This window comes from Mus pahari, chromosome 15 (genome assembly GCF_900095145.1).
Source record: "Mus pahari chromosome 15, PAHARI_EIJ_v1.1, whole genome shotgun sequence".
In the NCBI taxonomy this organism is placed as follows: domain Eukaryota; kingdom Metazoa; phylum Chordata; class Mammalia; order Rodentia; family Muridae; genus Mus; species Mus pahari.
Genome location: NC_034604.1, coordinates 62,912,298 through 62,936,246, shown reverse-complemented (window position 1 = coordinate 62,936,246; position 23,949 = coordinate 62,912,298). Strand labels below are relative to the sequence as shown.

The 23,949-nt window shown below is 43.5% G+C and overlaps 1 protein-coding gene across 13 annotated transcripts in view; it reads right to left on the bottom strand.

Moving 5' to 3' along the window:
- Window positions 1-9,344, bottom strand: part of Tcf4 (transcription factor 4) — a 347,041-nt gene extending 337,697 nt beyond the window's left edge. For 4 of the 13 annotated variants that reach the window (XM_029547094.1, XM_029547090.1, XM_029547093.1 and 1 more), the window contains exons 1-3: window positions 7,487-7,589; window positions 6,497-6,588; window positions 4,741-4,813 (exon numbers count right to left, since the gene is read on the bottom strand). In XM_029547094.1, the coding sequence (XP_029402954.1) occupies window positions 4,741-4,813; window positions 6,497-6,568 (145 nt within the window). In that variant the 5' untranslated portion in view covers window positions 6,569-6,588; window positions 7,487-7,589. Of the gene's footprint in view, window positions 1-4,740; window positions 4,814-6,496; window positions 6,589-7,175; window positions 7,195-7,486; window positions 7,682-7,904; window positions 8,134-8,814 lie in introns of those variants that run through there. The other 9 variants (XM_029547088.1, XM_021214218.1, XM_029547092.1 and 6 more) reach the window with 6 other exon arrangements.
- Between the last annotated feature and the right edge of the window lie 14,605 nt (window positions 9,345-23,949).

The following is a 23,949-nucleotide window of genomic DNA, read 5'->3' as shown; positions in this document are numbered from 1 at the left end:
AGACTTCCAAACCTAAGCAAAGTGCTCAGAGGGCACTCAAGCACAGGACAGCACTGATGTCCAGCACTGTCCTGCACTGACACAGCACATCCATCCTTAAGCCCCACTGTGGCTGACAAAGGACAGAGAAACAGTGGGAAGACCAATGTTAGTTCCAATGAAGAGTCTGCCCAGGCCACAGACAGCAAGTCAAAGCTGATTTTCAAGATTAACAAAGACCAGAAGTTCCTCACCTGCGATCTAGGGTTCCTAGCTACGCACTGGAGGTTCTCAGTGTTTCTCTGGGGCTGACCCCAAAATACAGAGACTCTAATATAACCTGCCTGATGCTACGATACTTTTTAAAATCTATTAAGCAGATCTCTGTTGGTAAAAAAAAAAAAAAAAAAAACAAAAAAAAAACTTTTATTACCACCAGGGTCTGTACCAGAGTAGGATGTGTACAGCACACACACACACACACACACACACACACACACTCACACACACACACTCACACACTCGAACACACTCACACACTCACATACACTCAGTCACACATTCACACACTCACATACACACACATACACATACACACTCACACACTCATACACACACCACACATACATACATACATGCACACACACTCGCACACACACATACACACACACTCGCACACACTCACATACACTCATACACACAGTCACACATACACACACACATACACACACATACACACATACTCACACACTCACATACACAGTCACACACTCTCTCTCTCTCACACACACACACATACACACATACTCATACACTCACATACACAGTCACACACACACACACACACATACTCACACACACACACACACATACTCACACACACACACACACACACACACACACGTAGGAAGGAAAGAAAGGAGTATCTCCTCTACAACACCTTCAAGAAAAAACAATCTCCTCTCCACACCATCAGAAGAACTCACACTGACACAGGTAGAAATGAACACAGGGTGTGAGCCACTTCAATTTTTTTTTTCTCTATCCTATAAAATTGCACGTTGGAGTTGATTCCACTACCCCACCTGTGACTTTACTCAATTGCCATATCATTTTGATGTCATAGGGACATAGGTAAGCTAACATACATGAAAGCCAAGAACTGTTTTCCCCCTTCCAAAACTGGCTCAGCAGAGATGTGATAGGCTTTGACACTGCTCTTAATTGTGCTAACATGGGTGTGTTCGGCAGCATTTACCAACTGCTGAACACCTAAGAAGTGAGCAAGTGCAGGGAAGAGCCCTCCACGTTTGAACTAAAGGAGCGAGCTGTAGCATCCGTCACAGACTCCCTGCTCACACATACCCACAGATGCCAACAGAGCTAACCTGCCAAGTATGTTAGGGGTCTGATCATTTCAGCAGGTCAACCTTAAAATCATTTTTTTTTAATGATGCCAAACTCTAGTGTGTTTTATCTTTTGTTCCCAAAAGCTTCAAACACAGTCAAATAAACTACAGTTTTGTTATGTCAGGAAATAAAACCTCTACTCACCCTAGCTCACAGATACTCAGTCTTTTTTCTTTTTTTAAATGAGAACAACTTTCCAAGCATGCAGGCATGCGGATGCTTCTAATTCATGTTCAGATCCATGATATAACAGACATCAGACAGCTTGGTACACATTACCCTACAAGTTAGAGCTACTCCTTAAGAATAATCCCAGAGCCACCAGCTAAGGTCATGGTAGCTCTGGTCTACCCTTGGCTGAACAGTTTTACTGCATTCTGTGAACACCTGCAAACATCAGACAAAAACTGCTGGTCCCTTCCTGGGTTGACAAAAGCCTTTCAAGTGAAAACTGCTCCCTGGGAATGTCAGGCTGGGGCTCAGGTTACATTCCATTCACCCTAGCAGCCTTGCCCTTTCTTAGGGTGGTAGGAAAAGCTATGTTTGTGGAATGAAAAGATTAAAGCAAATCTGGTCACACTCTTTCCACTCTCGAACCAAATATCACGTATTAATGGGATCAACAGCTATTGGGAACTTGCAGCATGAAATATGACCAGACCTCACTTAGAGAGGGGGGAAGGAAAAAAAAAAAAAAAAGCACTGATTTTTTTTTTCTCAAATTGGACTCATTTACTTATAGTCTAGATCTCTTTTTCCTGAATCTAAGTTTCAAAGTCATATCTGAGTCCACTCAGGAAGGCGAATATAAAACTTGAAGGAACTTTAGAAATAATTCCTTTATCCAACGTTTCCTAATTCCTGCTTCCAGTTAAAGGAAGTGACGTCTTCATCATTTTTTTTAAGTTAAGCTTTAAAAGAGATATGTCTCTTGCTGTGTAGAACTATTAGCCTTGTCCTGATATGCCTTAACTAATGCAGAGATTAACAGTCTGCAGCCCCTGTACTCCCGGCCACCATCCTCCTGCACCTTGTGAATGCACTGCATTTCCAGCAGTCAGGCAGGATAAAAGAGCCCTGCACTTTCTACTCTTACAAGGTAAACATCTGGTCCTCAAAACCCACACCACTGGTACCAGGTAGCTTTAAAGTTCAACAGCTTCAAGGTGTGCTCTCTGCATAGTCAGGAGAAATAGCCTAACAGGTCATGATGAATAAAGTCTTTCTCTGGAATTATGGATACATAAACACAACACACACACAAACACACAGACACACCAACACAACACACACACACAAGCACACAGACACACCAACACAACACACAGACACACCAACACAACAACACACACACACAAGCACACAGAGACATCAACACAACACATGCAGACACACATACACACCAACACAACACCCACATATACAGACACACCAATCCAACACACACAGACACACATCATTGTCTGAACAGCTGTGCATTTTGATACATGACTATTTACCAAAGAATAAGTACATGTTTCAAGTTATTCATCCCATACTGTCCACCAACACTTCAGCGTTCCAACAAGGACTTTAACTGAGCATGAACACAGCACATGAGCTGAATAAAACAACTGTCTTTTCAAATTTAACATATTTCATACTTATAATTCATCTTAACAAATTAAATCACAGCTAAAGTAATACATTAAGTTATTCCAAATGTGTCCATCATTACAACAAGTGAAAACAGTATTTCATACCAACTCTAAGCGGCATAGACCTCTGGGCCTGCCTGACATCTACTTTAGTCAGATTTCAACCATGCACACATTTCTTAATTAAACATGAAGGAAATGACTGCCAGGCATAAGGTTAGGGTTGTGATGGTGTCTATAGGAAGCACTCACTGGACTACAGAACACACTGTCTTCATTTTTAGTTCAAGCATTCGAATTAATGTTCCCTGTCCTGGAAGCTATATAAAGAATACTACACAGAAATCTGTAATATAGAATGCTAATGTCATATTTAAAAAAAAAAAAATGGAACCAGTAACAGGGCTCAAAGAGTAAAGCAAACATTTTGTCATTAGTACTTTTAATCAAAGAAGACCTTAAAAATGCTAAGGTAAAAGGAAAGGAGGCACCTTGTATTTTCTGAATCGTGTTAAAGAGAGAAATCCCTAAACTTATGGGAGCCAGTAGAAGTCACTCACTTGGAAACCACCAAGTTTTGAAAGACATTATTTGAATAAAAATACACAAAGTACACAAGTCACCTAGCTAAACAGATCTCTTTGGTTGTTGTTGCACCAGATGAAAACAAATACATAAAAATTATATCCATAGCTGACAGACAAACAAACACTCTAGCACCTCACACCTATAAGATGTTAGCATTTACCAGCCTGACTTCAGAGCAATGCTACCTCCTGGACTGTTATACACCATGGCCAGAACTCTAAAATCCTGCAGCTGCTTAAAAGGCATCAATAAATTCAAACCCTGGACCTAAAGGGCAGCAGGCAACAATGTATTGACTCCTTATTTAAAACTGGCTGGCTAAAAAAAAAAAAAAAAAACAGCAACAACAACAACAAACACATCTTACAGAAATGTCACATTTTTCAGTTCCCATTTCTAATGGGAGACACTCAAAGAGCTTTATACTAAAATTCCTCCTCAGATGCCAGATAATCACTGTGCACACAGATTCCTTTGTGAATACCGCTGCCTTTCTGTAGAAGCATCGCCCAAAGAAGTCTCACGTATAAAACGCTAAGTCTCTCCAAATCTGCAACATCAAATTCACTGCATAAGTCAACGAGAAGGGAGAGAAAACAGCTCCAGCATCCACAAGATAGTTTAGAGATAAATGAACTCCTACTTAGCCTCTCAGACTAGCATGAGACCATTTAACAGACTTGTCTGAAAAATTAAGTGCCGCTTTCTTTAAAACGGTTAATTGTACAGAGAACCTAATAACTGGCATTATTTCTCCTTTTATGAGAAGTTAGATTTTTTTTTCCTCTGTATTTTAAAATAGGGAACATGAATTTGTCCACATGTTATTAACATCAGTCTTATGCTCACATGTTTAATTACAACCATATTTTTTTCAAAATCGAGTTTAAATTGTGATGGAATTCTGATATGGTTCTCCTGATTTAGAAATAGGTCTCCCTTGAATTGAGAACGGCAACATTCTGGGTAAGTTTGCTGCTGGTAGGTAATGAAATAACCACATCATCATCATAGGTTAAAACTCAATGACTTCTTTCAGAACACTCCAAACAGAGCCAAAAATACACAAAGAGCAAATAAACAACGGAGAACAGTGAACTTCACACCAAGAAAAGAATTCACGTACTTGAGCCAGTAAAATGTCCACTCGCCAAAGAAGTTGGTCCATTTTTCCCACTGCTTACAGGAGGCGAAAACATCTAAAGGAAACAAAGAGATGGCAGAGTTGAAAGGAAGACATCCGAGGCTTCAGGGTTCCACCAAAGACCTCTCACACTCTTGATAAATAACTTGGAGTTGATGCTAAGGCTTTCTTTAGGAAAACATATAGCCATCCAACTTAAAACTAAACCAGGCAGCCCATTCCAACCTCCTCCCCCCTCCATTACCACTGTTAGCTTTCTCCTCGGGTGACTTAAGACAGTCCTAGCACATTCTGAACACAGTCCCCATTGCATACATGGGGGCAGCAGCCTTTCTAGAAAACACTAGTTTGACAAAGGAGAAGAAAAAGTTGTTTGTTTTATATAGAAACCCTTGGACATAGCATAAAGGTGGCAATGTCCCTTTCCATCGGTTACAGGACTTGTCTGCCATACATGAACTCAAATCAAAATCAAAATGCCACCTGCAGTAACAAATTTCTCACTTCAGCTCAAACATGAGAGCAACGTAGGCAAGTCTCTCAGCCTCTCTCTCTCTCTCTCTCTCTCTCTCTCTCTCTCTCTCTCTCTCTCTCTCTCTTTCTCTGTCTCTCTCACTCTCTCAATCTTTCACTCCCTCTCTCTCACTCTCCAACATCTATTTCCGCCCTAACTGGTTTCCCTCTTCTCCTCCAGTCTAAAGCGTTTTTCCGCACACCTTCCCTGAGTCAGAGCCTGCGAAAAGCAAAAGAGCGAATGGAGAAAGTGCAACAAGCAGAAAGGGGGCTGCAAAGCCGCCTATGGGCTACTGCTTCCTGCCAAAACTTTCAGGAGACCCACTTCTCCACAGGGTCTGCCAGAGGAGCAGCAGTGGTGGCAGCCAGCAGCGGCAGACAGTGGAGCGGGAGCAGCGTGGGGGAGCCCCACTTCGAAGAAGGTGGTTTGGATTTTATTTGTGTTTGGGGGGTTCTTTTTTTTTTTTCTTTTGCTTCACAAAATGCATCTTACACCAAACTCATCTGGCATTAAAACTGAATCCATGCTCCTGGCACGTCTGGACCTCGTGGGAAGCAGAGGGGAAGGAGAAGAACCAAGAAAGAGTACAGTAGTGAAAACTCCACAAGTGTGTAAGTTCTTCCCTGTGCTGATTTCAAGACTGTAATTTGCTAAAATAGTCCAAGAGACCCTGAAGAATGTGTGTTCAGTTTGTGCATCGGAGTTCCAGAATCCCAAAAGAAGAGGCGGCCAGGCGGAAGTCAGGGGGACCCCACAGATTCAGCTGCCTCAACTCTACAGCATCTCCACTGCCTATTTCCCCCCTTTTAATGTAAATAAATATGTAAATAGGATGTGGAGTCAGTCCTACACAAAGTTAGCAGTGCACTATGCTTGCAGACCTGGACAAGTTTCTGGTGGACTTGACAATTTTAAGGGGTATCTGGTTTTCCTTTCTGCTGAAGTGAGATTCCATTATTTGGAGAAATGGGTAGGTAAAGAAATCAAGGCCAGTAATTAGACTCTTAAAAAAAAATAAGCTTGAGTCTTCCACATCCCAAAATTAGTTGAAAAAAAAAAACTTGTCAAAAAGACCCTCACATTTTCCAAGGATTCAGCCAATTAAAAATTATCCCACTCTTTCACATTTCTATGGATTCCTAGCTGAAGTGGTGGGGGAGGGTTGTTGTTGTTGGGTTTTTTTTTTTTCCACAGCTGTTGTTAGTTTCCACCGTTCTTTCTTACCGCACTGAAATCCAGTAAATCACTCAGCTCTTTGTCCGTCCCTAAGGCAGCCATTCGCTGTTGGTGATGCATTTTAGCAAAATCACACAAACCTAGAAACATGGAAATAACCGCAATCAGAAAACCCAGTCCCAATCCTTGGAGAAAACACAATCGGATTTTTGGAGACTGGGGGATGAGGTGGGGGGGTTGCTGGGGTGGGGGATATAGGGGCGGATGGGATGAAGGTAGAAAAGGAGGCAGGAACGGGACAAATGTTGTTGGGTTTTGTTTTGATTTTTTTTTTCCTTCATGGAATAGACAGCAATAGCAAAAAAAAAAAAAAAAAAATAGCTATATTGTATTTCCAAAGAGACGATCAAACTAGTAACATCCACTATAAAACCAAATTCAGGAAAGAAGGGGGGTAAGCCGCTCTTCAGCGCATCATTTATGCAACAGGAGGTAGAGCGAGAAATGAATGGATCAGAGAAAAGAGAAACTACTGCACGAACCGGTCTCAACTTTCCCCCCACCCTCCACCCCACCCCCTCACACGCACACACTCACGCGCACACACTCGCACACACTCACAGCACTCCCCCCCACCCCCCCACCCTCTGCCCTGCAAAGTAGCTCGAAAGAAATTAAAGACCAGCGTCTCTGGAGTGCAAACCGGTCCACAGGGGGGTGGGGTTACCGGAGAGGGGGAGCCCAGAAGAGCCTCAGGGTCCTCCAATTGTCCCGCACCCCTAATTTGTGAAAGAAAGGGTTGTAAAAAAAAAAAAAAATTGAAGTCAGGCCCATTGGCAAAGTGCGCTGTGCCCCGGAGCCCGTCGGGCCCGGAGGGGGCGGAGGCCGGGGGAGGGGACGCCGTCGCTCCCGAGCTCCCGAACCTCGGCGGGGACAGCGGGGACCACGGGGCCCCGAGCCCGAGCGCGATCGCCCAGCCCGGCCCGACCGGGCCCCGCCGCGCATCCGCCCAGCCGGCCCCGCCGCGCCGCTACCTACCGCCCGCGCGCGACGAGGGGCTCCCGGTGCAGCGCCGGCGCCCAGGCGGCGGTCATGTCTATCCCCCTGCCTCCGCCACCACCACCTCCTCCAACGGCCGGCGCCCGCGCCCGCTCCGGCTTCCCCGCCGCCGCTGCCGCCGCCGCCGCCGCCGCCGATCCGCAGACACAGCCAAGATCCCTGACTCTTAACACCAACTCTCTTCTCCCGGGAGGGGAGGGGACGAGGGAAGGGGGGAGGGGGAACACGGCGAGGCGCACGGAATTGCAAGTTCAGCAAAGAAATGGGTGGGGGGGCTCCGGCGGGGACACGCGGCGCTCCGGGCCGGGCTGCCTGGGAAACACCCCCACCCCAGAAAAAAGATCCCAACACCTCCCCCGTCTTGAGAAAGAGAGAGGGGGAAAAAAAAAAAACCCACCAAGGAAAATTCACCCAGCACCTCATTTTTCCCCTCAGATCGCCAGTTACAATCTGAAGCCTGAACAGTTCAGGGTTTGCCGGGTTCATCCATCGGAGGCACTTTGAAATTCATTCGAGTTTACATCCCTTCTCACTTCTGTCTGTCTCTCTGACTGTCTCTCTCTGTCTCTGTATCTCTCTCTCTCTCTCTCTCTCTCTCTCTCTCTCTCTCTCTCACACACACACACACACACACACACACACACACTGCAAAGCAAGTTTTGCTTTGCTGCAAATACACGTGATGCATAAAGACTTTGCCAAGACGAACAATATTTTTCTTTTCCATACAGAAACCCATCCACATTTTTACTAGGGGGATATTTTGTTTGCATAGTTTTGCGTTTGGGGCCGAAATCTGAATCACAGACTTCTATTCGCCTTTTTAACTCACAGAGTCGCATAGCTGCAAACTTTGTTTTAAAAAGAAAAAAAAAAGAGGTAATTTTAGGGGGATGAATATGGTTTTGCTTTTTACACTTGAGTTCGTAACTCCAAGTCCGCGCTCGCCTAGCACTTCAAGTTTTCAACTCAACATTTACCACTATAGGCCCTACGTGCTCTTAAAACACACTTTTTCCACATCCTCTTAGGATAAAAAATTAAACTTTAAAATTATCCTTTCGTAATAACATGCGAGCTTTACCCAGTATATGCAACATTCATTATTTTAATGTTAAAGAACACATTTGCCCAAACCTGGCATTGCTAAATGTACGAGTACGTACCGAAATGCATGCACACACGTTTTCCCATTGGCAATTATTTAATAGGTTGTTCCTTTTGTTTGAATAAAACATTGGGATCAACATTCTAAAAATTCAGTTCAATTACAAACAGTTTACTCTGACAGCAAATTGTAACGTTACCTTCAATGGCCACAAATATGCTCACAATATTCCAAGGAAAGAGACTTTAAAAAGAGAGACAAAAATCTTCTGCAAGTACTTAGTATCTCACATGTGTGTTCCCCCAAAAGAGTATTTTAAATAGAAGTCAGTCCTGTTCCAGGGTTAGCCACAGATTACAAGATTATGCACCTGGCTCTGGATTTTGCATTTTCCATCATAAAACTGTAACAAAATTCCCTCCCCCAAAAAAGTAATCATTAAAAAAAAATTCCGACAACTTTTTCGTATTGTTTATAAAAATAATCAACACTGGATAGTTATAATTGGTCTTCGGTCTTGTTGGTGGTATTTTTTTTTTCTCTTCTCTTTCAAAGTCCTAAACTTGTTCCAAGTTTAGAGGCGTCTCATCATCATCATCCTCCACAACACCATCATTGACTCCCCCGAGGAGTCACATTGATAATAATAGGTTTCCCTGAAAGATACATTGTAATCCATTCACATCCGGGCACTGCGGCTTATAAAGAGAAGGCGCTGCGGCCGCGGCTGCTCCACCAGACAATGACTGGGGAGGGGCGGGGCGGGAGCGCGCGACCATAGAGTGGTAAACAGAGCGCCTAGAGAGGCCGCCAAGATGGCGGCGCGCTAAGCCACGCCTCCTCCGGGAACCGGGGCGGTCCCGCCGGCGGGTGGGACTCGCTCAGGTCGTGGCTCCCAGAGCGCGCCTGGCGCCCAGGTTCCCTGGCTGGCCGTGATCTCTGACTCAAAAGCGTTGTTCCCGCAGCGTGAAAGACGTCGCCGGGAGGCCCGGAAGATGCCGTGCGGGCCTCATGGCAGCCGGGTCCCTGTCAGTGGGGACGCAGAGTTTCCAGGCCGACTTGGGCGGTTTGGGGGAAAGGCCACCAAACCAAGTGTGACCCTGAGCTGGAAGTGTAGGAGGGTCCCTCTCCTCTCCCTCTCGATCCCACCCCTTCTTTTTATAAGCCTACCTTTATTGATGTAAGACTCACATGGCTCTTGAACCAAAAACCATGAACTTCCAATTTTGGCCAAACAATTACCTTCTCAAACCTCTTTTCTAGTCAACAAATAGCAATGGGATTTTGAGATACCTATATGATAAGCATAAAGGTGAAGCTACTACTATAGAAATAAACCTCTTCCATCCCTAATTTCTTACTCACTCACTGATAACCCTAACCTAGACATTTGCAATTGTAGATTCTCAGGTCTCCAAAGAATAGTGTCCGGTTCTCCCAACAGAAAGCTTATTCTGATCCAGTGTTCTAAGAATTTCAGAAATAATAGGCCATATTGATGCTGACCATGAAGGTAGAGCACTGTTCACCTACTTACTCCACCTACACAGCAACAGAAGCGAGTGAAATAGCACAGAGCCTGACCCACAGCCCAAGTTTATTAAACAGCACGAATTTGCCTAAGTAAAACTATTCTCTTTATTAAGTGATAGAGCCCACCTTAAAAGACAGTCTGTGACCAGAGTCCACATTCACCCATGTTCCCAAGCCATCTGGCAGCGAGAATGCCCTCATCTCTATTTTTTGATTTTAATTCGTTGCCGTGACAGAATTGAGATGTTTTACTTGAGACTTTTTACAGGACAAGAATTGGGACATTTATGGGCTATTTCACACATCATGAAGACTCCAGTGTTTTATTCCCCATTCCACATTTTCATCCTAAAATAATATTGTACATTTAGCCACCTCTTTATACTGCATTATCACAGACATTATCTCTGGTTCTCAGAGTAAGCCCTCAACAAGCTCTGGGGAAAAAAAAAATCATTGTAATGAAAAGATCACAAGCATTGGCTTGGGAAAAAAATATTCCATTGGCTCTACCTCCAATCAGCGCTGTGACCTCAGACTCTATGCCAATGACCTTGCTGTAAAATGCAGAGGCTAGATTAGATAATCCCATAAAAATCCCTTTTAGCTTTTAGGTTTGTAAGATTCACTCTCCTAAATTCAGGGGCAGCAAATGAGCTGTCCAGAAATCACTGATTAGGTCAAGTTTGGGATTGAAAAACACCCTGCTAGTCTAGGGCGGTTTTGTTTTCTCCTGACCCCTTTTGATCAAAAAGAAAAGGAAATGTGTGAGTCCCCTTCCTGTTTTAAATTAAGGGACAAATGTGGGTGTGTTCGTCTTTGTTTTTTTTTCCTGAACTGTCAGAGAATAAGTACTTTCTAGTTGTACTTTTGGAAATTGGAAGCACCTTACAAAAGGGCGTTGGAGAGGACCCTGTCACATTTAGAGATAGAAGAGTTAGTAGCGTGATGACTGAGTCTTTGGTGCTTCCTGGGTCTACACATTCCCTCAGAACCTGTCTGTGTATCTTGATACAGATGGGTGTCTTAGTCAACTCTGGCCACTGTAACACAGCGAGATAGACCAGGTGGCTTGCACCAAAGGCATTCACTTTTCACAGTTCCAGAGTCTGGAATCTGAGATTAGGGTGCAAGCAGGGTCAGGTTCTGCTAGGACTCTTCCTCTTCGTGGCTTGGAGATGGCTGCTTTCCAGCTATACTTCGGGGGTAGTGTGCAGTCCGAGAGACAGGATTTTCTGTTTAGCCCCAGCTGTTCTGGGATTTGCTCAGTAGACCTGGCTGGCTTTGAACACACAGAAATCCACCTGCCTCGGCCTCCTGAGTGCGAAGATTAAAGGTGTGCTACCACTGCCTGGCATCTACCTATACTTTCATATGACTTGACAGAAAGAGCTTTGGTCTCCTCTTCTCATAAACTTACTAATCCAATCATAGAGGCCAGCCTAATGACCTTATGTGTTCTGGTCAGCTCGCCAGAACAGTATCAGGCAGCCAGATCATGTGAGTGCCATGGTTCTGGAAAGCAGAAATCAAGAGTAAGTGGATAAAACTGCTCTTTAGATAGTAAGAGGTTAGGAATTCCAAACGTAGACAATGATATACTGAGTAGAGTTATCTGTATACATTTTGCCCATCAGCTAGAGGACTCATTGCCTCCAGGAGAGCAGGGCACTCTGCAATCTTCTCTTCCTCAGCTGGGCTAGCCTGAGAAATTTCCTGATCTAACCGGACATGGGGCGTGTTCAAATTCCTGGTTTGTCAATATTATCATTAGCATGTTAAAATATGTTTTTAATTGAAAGAGAATTATGTCACTTTTCCTCCTTTCAACCCTTATAGATACCCATCTTAGAACTCTAATGCCTGCCTCTCAAGTTGATAGCCTCTTTGGTTATTAGTGTGTGTGTGTGTGTGTGTGTGTGTGTGTGTGTGTGTGCTCAAGCACATATAAATACAAGTTGCTGAGTCCATTCTTGTTGTTTGTGTAAGCGTGGCTGCTTGGCTATGCATTGGGAAACCAATAAGGAGGTCTATCTCTTGGCTGAGGCTAATTATCCTTTTTCCAGCAATCATTAGTTACCTGTCGTTCTTTGTCTAGGGGTGAGATACCTAGAAATGTCCCCCTTCCCAGTTAACATGTTCAAGGATATTACCCTCGTTGCATTCCTGTGCATGCAGCCATTTCTACGTGAGACTATTTCACCGCAGACTTCCTGGTATTGTGGTACTTACAGTCTTCCCATCCCCTTTTCCAAAATGTGCCCTGATCCATAGGTGCAGGAGTTGTGAGAGAGATGTAATCTGTTGGGGCTGTGCTCTCTACAACCTGCTGATCTCTGTGTGGTGTCCCTCTGTGGCTTTCTGGGATGCTCTCCATTTGCTATAAAGAGAGGCTTCTCTGAGGAGGAGTGGAGGCTGCAATTGTTGCTGCAAGGTGAACAGGGTTAGGGATTATGCTAGTTTAGCAAAGCGGCAGTAGTGGACTCTTTTCTAAGGCCTGTGATCTCTAGCACTGGGAAGCTGTCTAGGTTTCTGATACCAGGCACGATTCCCTCCCCTCTCGCCCTCCCCCGGCCCCCACCCCCATTAGAGTGAGCCTTAAATCTGATGAGACAGATGTTGGTGGGCGTGCAGCTTATTGCACCATTTTGCCTATCTTGCCAGGCTGGTTGTTGCCATGGTTCATAGGTGTTGCAGCTGGATAGGACTGTTGATTTGTTCTCCCTCTTTGGTCGCTTGTGTAGTATTTTCATTTAAGCAGAGGATTCTTTTCTCAGAGGCAAGCAGTTTGCTTTACTCCCAGACTCGAGACTACCTAATGCATGGTGCCAATCCTATAGTCAAGATGGTTCGTACTTGTTACTTCCTTTTCTACCATTTGGTGACGTCAGTCAAGTTCCACAGCTTCTCGGTCTTTAAGTTACACTTGTGTCTGGATACCTTTTATGCCTGGGTTTGTTTTGTTTTGTTTTTTTTTAAGATTTATTTATTTATTTTATGCATGCAAGTACCCTGTAGCTGTCTTCAGACACACCGGAAGAGGACATCAGATCTCATTACAGATGGTTGTGAGCCACCATTTGGTGGCTGGGATTGAACTCGGGACCTGTGAAAGAGAAGTCAGTGCTCTTAACTGCTGAGGCATCTCTCCAGTCCCTACCTGCCTAATTTTAATTAGGTGAGATGTGTTTTGAGAATGACAGAGTCCTATTTAATGTCCTCAGGTTTGAATAGAGAATGTCCCCTAGGGCTCAGATGATGGCTTTTGGGGAAATGTTTGACTCTTGAGAGATCTTCCTTTACTGATGCATCAATCCATCCTTTAATATATCACAATGTGCTGGCATTTTGAGGAGGTAGGGAAAAGTAGAAGATGAGTCACCGAGGACATGCCTTTGGGGGTGTATGGGCTATATATGGCCCTTCTTATACTCCTTTCTCTCTGCCCCTTATCTGCTATAGGGAAGTGGCCCTCTAACTCATGCCCCTACAGCATGATGCTTCAGCTCCCCAAGGACTCAACATCAATACAACTAAGGACTATAAGCACACCTCTGAAAGCTAGAGCCAAAATAAGTTACTCTCCCTTTAAACTGTGTGCATCAAGTATTTTGCTACAACCGTCAAAGTCTGACTCCAACAAAATATAAAACATCATTTCAGTGTGGAATGCCTGAAGATCAGACTTCATGAGTCTGAAAAGAAAGGTAATTTTTGAGACCTCCCTGGGTTTGCAAAGAGATCAGACACTGAAGGGCCCTCGGATCCAAACCTCCATTTGTAGTTGTGGATGTTAAGAATCAAATACTATACCTTGTCCAAGGTCATCTCTCTAATTGAGTGGCAGAGGTAAAAGGAACTCTCAGTAATTGAATGCCAAGGCAGGATATCATAGATGTCTCCCTCAAATTCTACCCCATTTTATTAGCCCTGCCTCTGTTGAAACAAGCAAACAAAGGCAAATGCAAACAAACAAGAAGGATGTTCTGATAAAATGACTCGAGGAGAAAAAGTCAGCAAATAGTTTCTGAGCAACTACTTTGTGTCAGAGACTGTTCTCCCAGGGCCTGAGGCAGGAGTGTTGGCAAAGAAAACAAACCGATAGAAATGTCAAGGGCAGTCCTGATTGAGCGGCTAAGTAAGTCACAGTAAGTACGATACTGCTCATGGCAGATGTGTGCCAAGGAAATGGTTGCCACGAATATTCTCAGGTTAATAAAACCAACAGACATAGCAGTTTAAAACTTCAGTCTGGAGCTCTTTTGCCTTATTAACGATGAGTCTGAAAGGACAGAGCCTCCCGTAGCAACTAAGTGCATCACAAACTTTGGTCCGTGTCACAGGAATGTCTGAACTTGTTAAAACTCACACTACTGGGCCTCAATCATGAACATGGAGGGGGGGGCATATATACCATGGTGTGTTAGAGTCAGCTTGTTATAACTCATGAGAACCAATTGTGCAGCTCCACTCCACCAAATGTTTTGTTCAGTGATATTTAATTGATACAGGTGCCTTAAAATTGACCAGGGGATGTATATACTACTGAAATCAATAAGCACTAAAACTCAAAAGCTTTCATCAGATAACTGAAAGTTTATTGTTTGCCAGAATACCATTGGATGCTTGACCCCGAGCACTGGAAAGCACCCTGGGTGATGTTGATGTTGTTAATTCTGGGGACAGAACTTAGGGTGACCTGAGTATAGAATACACACACACACACACACACACACACACACACACACCATTTTAAAACAATATTGTCACATCTATTCTGCAACTTCTAGAGTTTCAAAAGATAAGTGGACTTCATCATCTCATGAAGTCATATATCTTCTGTTTGCATATTTCTGCTCAAATCTCTTTATGGTATTAGCTATTCATGAGAGAGCGTTGGTAAGCCCAACTGACACCCACCAGGATCTCTGCCACTGTCCTAGTGTCACAACTGTCAGGTGACCTTGCAGTTTGGTGATGTTATCCACAGCTACACTGACTCTCTTGCTTTTAAGATCTCCACAGAGGGCACAGATCTGCCTGTCCATGGACTTAAGTATTCTCCATTTGACATTTATGAACTCTGGGTCAAAGAAGTGTGATCAAAAAGATTTTCGACCTTGCAAACCTTGGTCCTTGGACCACACAAGGTAAGCCCATTACCCCTTCCTGTCTTACCAAGCCAGCAAGCCCAGTCTTTGCCCTCTGGGAAATGTTTTTTATACTTTTAAACCTCTAGGAACCTTCCTGTATAGGACCACTGGAGGGTACTCTCTTAATTAGGGTTTTATTGCTGTAAAGAGGGGTTTTATTGCTGTGACCAAGGCAACTCTTATAAAGCAAACATTGAATTGGGGCTGGCTTACAGTCCACTATTGTCATAGTTGGATGCATGGTACTGGAGGAAGAGCTTCGAGTTCTACATGTTGATTCCAGGGCAGCCAGGAGGAGGATCTCTTTAGACTCTGAGCGGAGCTTGAGTATAGAGGCCTCAAAGCCCAGCCCCCACACTGACACATTTCCTCTAACAAGGGCATACCTCCTCCAATAATGCCACACCTCCTCATAGTGCCACTTCCCATGGGCCAGGCATATTCAAACCAGGAATATTTTTAAAATGCATTCAGTTCTCAAGATAGCGCTACCGAGCAAGTACACAGAAATTCTCTCATTTTATATTTGAGAAAACAGGTACACGTAAAGTTTCTTGCACACAATTGTGAAGTGAGCTGGTATCTAGAATCAAAGCTCTGACTAGGACTCTGTTAAACATGTCCTTGACTCGGTTGCCCCTTTGGCTCTGCTGTGCCTGCACCACAGCCTTGCCATCCCCTTCTTTCCTCTTCCTGCTGTACTGTTTAATCTTCCCTGGCACACCCCACTGACTAGGATATTCTTGGATACGGCTCCTGCCTCATAGAGCTGAGTATGTGGGGAATTAAAAGTAAGCACTACAGTAGCTTACCTCAAAATTAAGGTAATGATTAGACCAATGACTTTCCTTTTAAAATAATGTTCTGTATTCCAAATCTCAATAACAAATGGGCTCCGGATTATCAGCAGCCTTGGCAAATCCACATTCTATCCATGGGCCATTACCATCGATAATTGAGAATACATACACATGTTAATCAATCATTTATCCCTGCCTTCCCTCTCTCCTACATGGTTCTAGATGTTGTCTGACTCAGCCTGAAGATTGGTAAGCACAGCCCGATTTTATCACCCTTTATTATCCTAAAGTATAATTGAAGATATTACAGACTTGGCGGAAGTCGAGAGGAAGGAGGGCTGTGCTGAAATTCTTCCCAAAGCCACTGGCAACAATTTTGTACTATAGCAACATTTCATTGTCTACTAAAGGTATAATTTCCACCTTTTCCCTGTAGCTCAGGAACACAAGAAATAAAATGAACACAACATAAAATGAAACGGGCTGTACTTCCACATCCAATTCATGTCGAAAGCTATCCCTTTGGGGCATAGAAAAAATACTGGATTGAGAGCAAAATGCCAGATTGAAATCTTGCCAACACTGCGGTCACAGGCACATGCCTGAAACCTTGGAACCACCAACATTTTAGGCATAGGTGATCTTAGATGGCAGAGCCTACTCTGTACAATGTAGGTTATTTAGTTATACCCCTGACCCTTAGCCACTAAATGCAAGTAGTATTCCCCAACCCCACAAGTCATGACTTCTAAAACTGCCTCTGTGTAATTTGCTATGGCTAAATCACACGGGCTGGGAACCCTAGCTGTAAACAAAGCCTCTGACTCACTCATAGCCATCATCCCTGCATTTAAAAGGATAAAGATCACTTGCTGTGGGGAGTTGTAACAGAGTCTAATGTATCCACACTCACTTTGTAAATTATGAGTTAATACTTAATGTGGTAATGGTGTATTATTGTTATTTTCATTTAGCCTATGCTGTCTTTTTGAGAGTTCTCTGTAAATCTGAAATTTGAGAATTATGTGTAAATATGGGATTTATTAAACCCGTAATACATTCCTAAATATATTTGTGAAGTAGAACATAAACTAGATATAACAGATGGAACGGGCAGCCACTTACCATTCGGCACCGTCAATAAACCGATAGTTAACATTGCTGCATTTCATAACCACAGGCTGCCTTCCTGCCTCTGGCTAATCCATTTAGGAAAGGGCTGATGTCAGTGTCAAGGGGAATCAGGTGCACACATATTTGGCATCCTATGTCTAGAGAAAAACACGTCTTGCCTTCCTAAAGCAGGAGACCATCTCCAGTAGCAAAGCACGCGGCAGGCAGCAAGCGCTCCTGAGGTGAAGGCAGCTCCCAGACAGTGGTTGGAAAAGTGTATGCCTCTCCACGTTGCTCATCACTGCTTTTCCTGACTGAGGCTCCTGGGAGCATCCATCTTGACCAAGTGCTCCCTGAAAGCAGAATCCCCCGGTGCTTCTCCCTGTAGCCATTCACATTGCACAAGGAAACCTTCATACAAAATAGGCACTCGATATAATTTTATTGAACTACTAGATAATTGTTCTGCTGTATCATGCAAAAAAAAATGTTCTTAAGCATACAAGATAGAAAAATTCTGTGTATAAATATTGTCTGTATAATTTGAAGCTCAGGAACAAAGGTACAATCCTTCACTCCAAATAGTATGTAATATTCACAGCATAACCAGGGTAAATATTTTTTCCTAGGGGAAAAAAGAGCAGGCTAGATATAAACCAACAATCAGATTCAATATTGATTAGAATCTGATGTATTTGATCACGTTTGCCCTTTTCATAGAAGGATGACAATTAAATGCTAGGGAAAATGTTCCTCCTATAACAATTACGCTAAATTAATTCATAATACACACCCGATAACAGTGTTTACCTTTCTCCTATTGCTAGGAAAGAGCTGTCTAATTCACTCCCTCACATGAAAATTCAGTAAGTTTATATAATTGTATTACACTCCCTAGAAATGCTGATGGAGTCTCCTCTGCCTATCTCAGAGGCAGAGGAGAGGCGAACGGTGGGCAGAGTCATTTACCATCTGTTCAGCAACACCCACGGCTCAGAGTCACAATGGGCAGAGGTGAGCATTCCTGGGCCATACTTCATTGCTATGATACAATTTAAGGTAATATTTAGTCACTTTTTACAAGACTCATATTTTTTCCTCAGCTTTTCTAAAAACAAGCAAACGATTAACTCCGGGGGCACACGAGGATTTATCCTCCTCTTTCAAGAAACCTATAAACTAATGAAGGCATTATTTATTTACTTATTTATTTATTGCCTCCTAGTGTCTTGACAAAATGTCTGATAAAAATGTATTCTTCATGACAATCAATAGGACAGATGATCGATTAAAATTAATACAGAAGATTAAGAGAAAATTTTCAACACATTTTAAGAAAAGTATTATGCATGAGTGTGAATGATTATTTCTCCTATGGTCCCAAGCCAGCAGATTAAAAAGCCTGTGAGATGCCACAGCGAGAATGACATTTCCCATGCATCCATGCATGACAACATGAATCTGATCCACAAAAGTTGTCTTCTGCTGGGTGGTGGTGGCACACGCCTTTAATCCCAGCACTTGGAAGGCAGAGGCAGGCGATTTCTAAGTTCGAGGCCGGCATGGTCTACAAATTGAGTTCCAGGACAGCCAGGGCTACACAGAGAAACCCTGTCTCGAAAAAAACAACAACAACAAAACAAAAACAAAAATGTTGTCTTCTGACTTGCGCATGCTCTCGGTGTGATACGCTCCTCCACCATACGCTGACAATAATAATGAATACTTTCTTACTCAAAGTATTTTCTTCAGGAGCTTTAATCCCGGAGGGACTGCTTAGAGATCAACAGAAAACTCACAAACTTCTGCTCCCCAAGACCAAGACTGCATGTGGAATCACTGCTTTGAGCCATGATGCTAGGCTTGTCAAATAACTTTGTTTAGCATCCGGTACCATGAGCTTCATCTCCCGGCTGTACCATCCCTGTCCTCTCACAATGGAAGCACCTGGCTAACCAGGGGAAAGCTGTGAATGACACAGAACACTGTCACCCTGTCAGTAGCAATAGCCGTCACAGTCCAGAGTATGCTCATTCCTAAGAAATTAACTCAAAGAGAGAAAAAAAAAAGTCTATTATTTTTGGATGTGGGTTAACAGCTGCACACATGTGTAACAATCCTGGAAGCTATAGACTGTCTATGACTCAGTTACCTCTCCTGTGTACTAATCCTGCTTCCAAACCCAGCTTTCCATTCAAGGGATGCTTCCCAACCCTTGTGAACAAATGGCCACCGTAGCCCACAGTCACCAGTCAAAACTACAAATCTGTCCCCTTCACCGCTAATCTACCCAGGGGAGCTGTCCACCACATTTTCTCTCTGTTCCATTAATGGAAAGTCAGCAGGGCTGTTAGCAAAACCGGTAGACCACAGACAGGTAATATTAATTTCAGCACTTTAGGAAAATTCTCAAACTCCGTGTTCTTCTCCTTGCTAACGTTATAGAAAATTTGGATATACTGGCTGATAATTCAAGGGGCTGACGGCTTTCGCTCGTCAGAGATGCAACTTATTAAGTAGTGACCTTAGAGTGTCAGCCATTGTAGGCTCTCAGCCTAAGTGTCCGTAGTTTTAAAGGTTCACAAAGTGAGCAGAAAGTAAGACCCATCTAGCATGGTGCCGAGATGTCGTCACAGTATAAGATTTCAGCTATCACAGATCAACATACATGTGACCCATCTAGCACGGTGCCGAGATGTCTTCACAGTATAAGATTTCAGCTATCACAGATCAACATCCATGTTGGAGATAAGTAACTCTTGAGCATGTTTTAAAGAAAGTCATTGACTTGGATATTCTCCAGTCGAAGAAGTCAGTTCAAGACATTTTAAGATTAAAAGGAGATGAGCAGATATATTTTCAGCACCACAAAATTCTGCTTGGTGACTTATCTTCACTTATATATTTTTATAAGATTTATTAACTAATAAAATCACTGTGCTATGGACCATGGACACAGTGACAACCAACCCTGTCCTGCCTTCAAAAAAAATTGCTATTTTTCAAAATATGGCAGGAGTGTATGATTCATTGGGAAACCATATAAGCTTTCAGTCAGTATCTGTAGTTCTGTAGCAAAGTGGTATGTAGAATCACAGATGCATGTGTGTGTGTGATGGTTAGCAGTGAGTGCTGTAGATGGATCATATCTTCTCTAAATATGTCTGTTGAGGCTTAATGCCCAATGAGAAGTGTTGAGAAATGGAGTCTCCCATGGGAGCAAGGTCATAAGGATTGAGCTCTCATAAATTGATTTAGTGCCTGTAACAAAAGAACCACAAAGAACTCTCTACAATAGGAGAATCCCAGTAAGAAGGCTACCATCTGTAAGTCAGGCACTAGACCAACCAGCCCCTTCATATTGGCCTTCAAGCCTCTAGACCAGAAAGGCATAAATGCTTGTTGTTTAACCCACACAGTCTGTAGTAATTTGTTACAGCAACCTGGACTGAGAGAGCGGCCATATGCTGTGCTATGTACAAGTGGATATACCCATGGTTAGCCTTGTAGTCTGAGACTGGTTCCACTGTAAAAACCCAGAGGTGATGTGAAAAGGTCCAAACTGGTAGGTTTTCGTGAAAGTTTCTGGAGGCAAGGGTCTCAGTGTGTCTTTCACCTACACACACACACACACACACACACACACACAGAGAGAGAGGGGGGGGGACAGATAGACAAACAGACACAGAGACACCAACACATACTCAAACACACACTGAAAGACAGAGACAGAGACAGAGATAGAGACAGAGACAGAGAGAACTTAATTTCTGAATAGCTTTTGCTGTGCAGCAAATTAATTCAGGCAGGTGTAATGACCGACTGAAGGAAGGCTGATGGAAGGCCCAGCCGGCTCACGTGGCTGAAACAGGTGCGCATGCGCGCGCTTGTTTGCAGTTTTTGTGTGTTATATTGGCTACTATAGCAAACATGGGTAAAAAGAATCCGAACTTTAAAACGCAAGCAGAAAGAAACCGGAGTGGTATATGACAAACCCAAAATACCCTGCAGACAGAGGTAATGTGTAAACTTCCCTTCCTCATTCTGTTCCAGCCTCACTGGCCACCCTGCTGACTTCCTGCGTGCCAGGGATCTGTCCCAGAGCCTCTGCATTTGCTCTTTCCTGGGCTTGGAGACCTTGTTTGTCCTAGGTATCTGCAGGGTCTCCATTGGGACACTTATTTTGTTTTGTTTTGTTTTGTTTTGTTTTTGAGACAGGGTCTCTCTGTGTAGTTCTGGCTGTCCTGGAACTCACTCTGTAGACCAGGCTGGCCTTGAACTCAGAAATTCACCTGCCTCTGCCTCCCAAGTGCTGGAATTAAAGGCATGCGCCACCATGCCTGGCACCATGCCCGGCTGGGACACTGCTTTTAATGGCCCCTTCCTAGGTAGGCTTCCCTCAGCATCACGACATTGCAACCCCAAGCTTAGCTGTTTGCCTATTAATCTCCATAGTGTGTGTGTGTGTATAATGTATATAAATATAATTTTTTGTCTTGTTTTATGAGAGTGTTTCTCTGCTTAACACTCTGGTCCTTGCCTATTCTGGAACTTGCCTTGTAAATCAGTCTGACCTTGAACTCAAAGAAATCTGCCTGCGTCTGTCTCCTGAGTGTTGAGATTAAGGGTGCATGCCACCATATCTGCACTATTTTTGATCACTTAAAAAGTGTCCCTGAAGTCACAGTGTCTCTTTCTTTGTTTAGCAGAACCTAGAGGAAAATCTAGTCTATAATACGCACCGGAATGAACGAATAAACATTACACCAGGAAAGGTATTTTCCATAGGTCTATTTGATGATATTTATAAAGATCTTTGGCATCTTGATAACATGTGGACAAATGCATTTATGTAAGAGCAGATCCAGGCTGTGGAACATCAGTTTCCCAGGCCTTGTGCATGCAGAGGGTTTTCTGCTAGGGATTGGTCTATCTAGCCATGTCTTTTTCTTATAGGTTGACTCATTTGGTGAGTTTGGCTGACATTACTGAGCATGCTCAGTGGCTTCCTGGGTAATCTTTTCCTTGGTAGATGCCACAGGATGTCAACAATCTGCTCTGTTCATTCATGAGCCCAGCTTGGAGCAGACCTTCACTGTCCACCTCCATCTGTGACAGGGCTGGTGTCTCTTCTCATTCATGGGTGAAGTACTAGGGAGCTCTCTGGGCATCCAAAGCCATACTCTCTCACCATCTGTCTAACTCCTGTGTAGTTCTTCATTGATTCCAAATTCAGAAGGTAATAGGAAAGATGCTGTAACTTGACTCAAAGAGCTCCAGCAGACAACTATCCATCAAGGTAGAAAAGATTATACATAGAGGAGGCTACCAGGGTAGCCTTAGCCATCAAAGAGGGAAGATTCTGGGAGAGCAGGGTGTCATTTCCAGACTTAGCTCTATTTTGATTTGCTTTTGTTTTTCTTTCTTTCTTTCTTTCTTTCTTTTTTTTTTTTTTTTTTTTTTTTTTTTTTTTTTTTTTTTTTTTTTTTTTTTTTTTTTTTTTTTTTTTTGCATGTGTCATGCACTGTAGAATCAGCAGTGTTTTATCTGTGCTGGAATTATAAATGATGAGGGCTGAGCACCGTCTACCAAGTCTTGGAATGCAGCAATCCTTCCAATATGGTGGCTACTCAAGCACCTACCCCAAGAAATCTTCTAAGATTCCCGGACACTCAGGTCAATTTCAAATACTGCAGAGCTCCAGCTTAGTGAGAGTCTGGCCTGTGGGACAAGCTTTGGGGTTGGGGACTGAGATTTTAATCAAGGTTTGAGAGCGGGCGCTACCGCCTCACATCTAACCCTGGTGCTTTCATGCAGGACTACTACGGACAGCCACAGCAACCATTAAAGGAAGCCCTATGCTTGGACCCCATATTAGTTATTTTTAAGTTGCTGTTATAAAATATCATGACCAAGGCAACTTTGTGAAGAAAGAGTTTGTTCAGACTTAGAGGTCGAGGGAGAGAAGAGTCCACCGGCTGGGAAAACATGGCAACAGGAGCAAGAAACCGAGCGAGCGCTCATCTTCAAATGCAAGTATGAAGCAGAGAGCCAACTGCAAGTAGGCCAGTGTTTCTCTGAGGATATACTCCCTTTAGCTAGCATAAACCACCTATTATGCCCCCTCCTGCTATTCCTCCTTCCCAGTCCTCCCTCCCACTGCCCCATCTCCCACCTTCCCAGGCAACCAGAAATCCATTTTCTCTCCCTATTGTTTGTGTGACCTGGGATTCCATACAACACAATCGTAACACTATATCATCTTTCATTATTTTTGATCTAGCTTCTTCGGTTCAGCGTAGTTACTTTAGGAATCAACCATTAGGAACAGAATTGCTATAAACATTTCTGACAAGCGATTGCGTAGCAGTATACATTTAGGGCTAGAGGGATGACACGGGGATCAGGAGGGAGCACTGCTCTTATAGAGGACCTGAACCCATGTCGGGAGGCTCATGACCACTTTTAACTCCAGTTCTAGGAGGACCCTGTCTTAGCAATTAGGCATTTCCATCGCCGGTCCCAGGGACCCAGCTACAGCAGGATATGTCATCACTAGCTGCCCTCTGTTGCCAGGAGTCCCACAAGCCCTATATCCTCCTGCTGAGCATATGTATACCTATCTCCCCAGAAACTTGAGACATACAAACACACACACACACACACACACACACACACACACACACACACACACACACCCCGAATTTATTTTTTAAGATTTATTTATTTATTTTA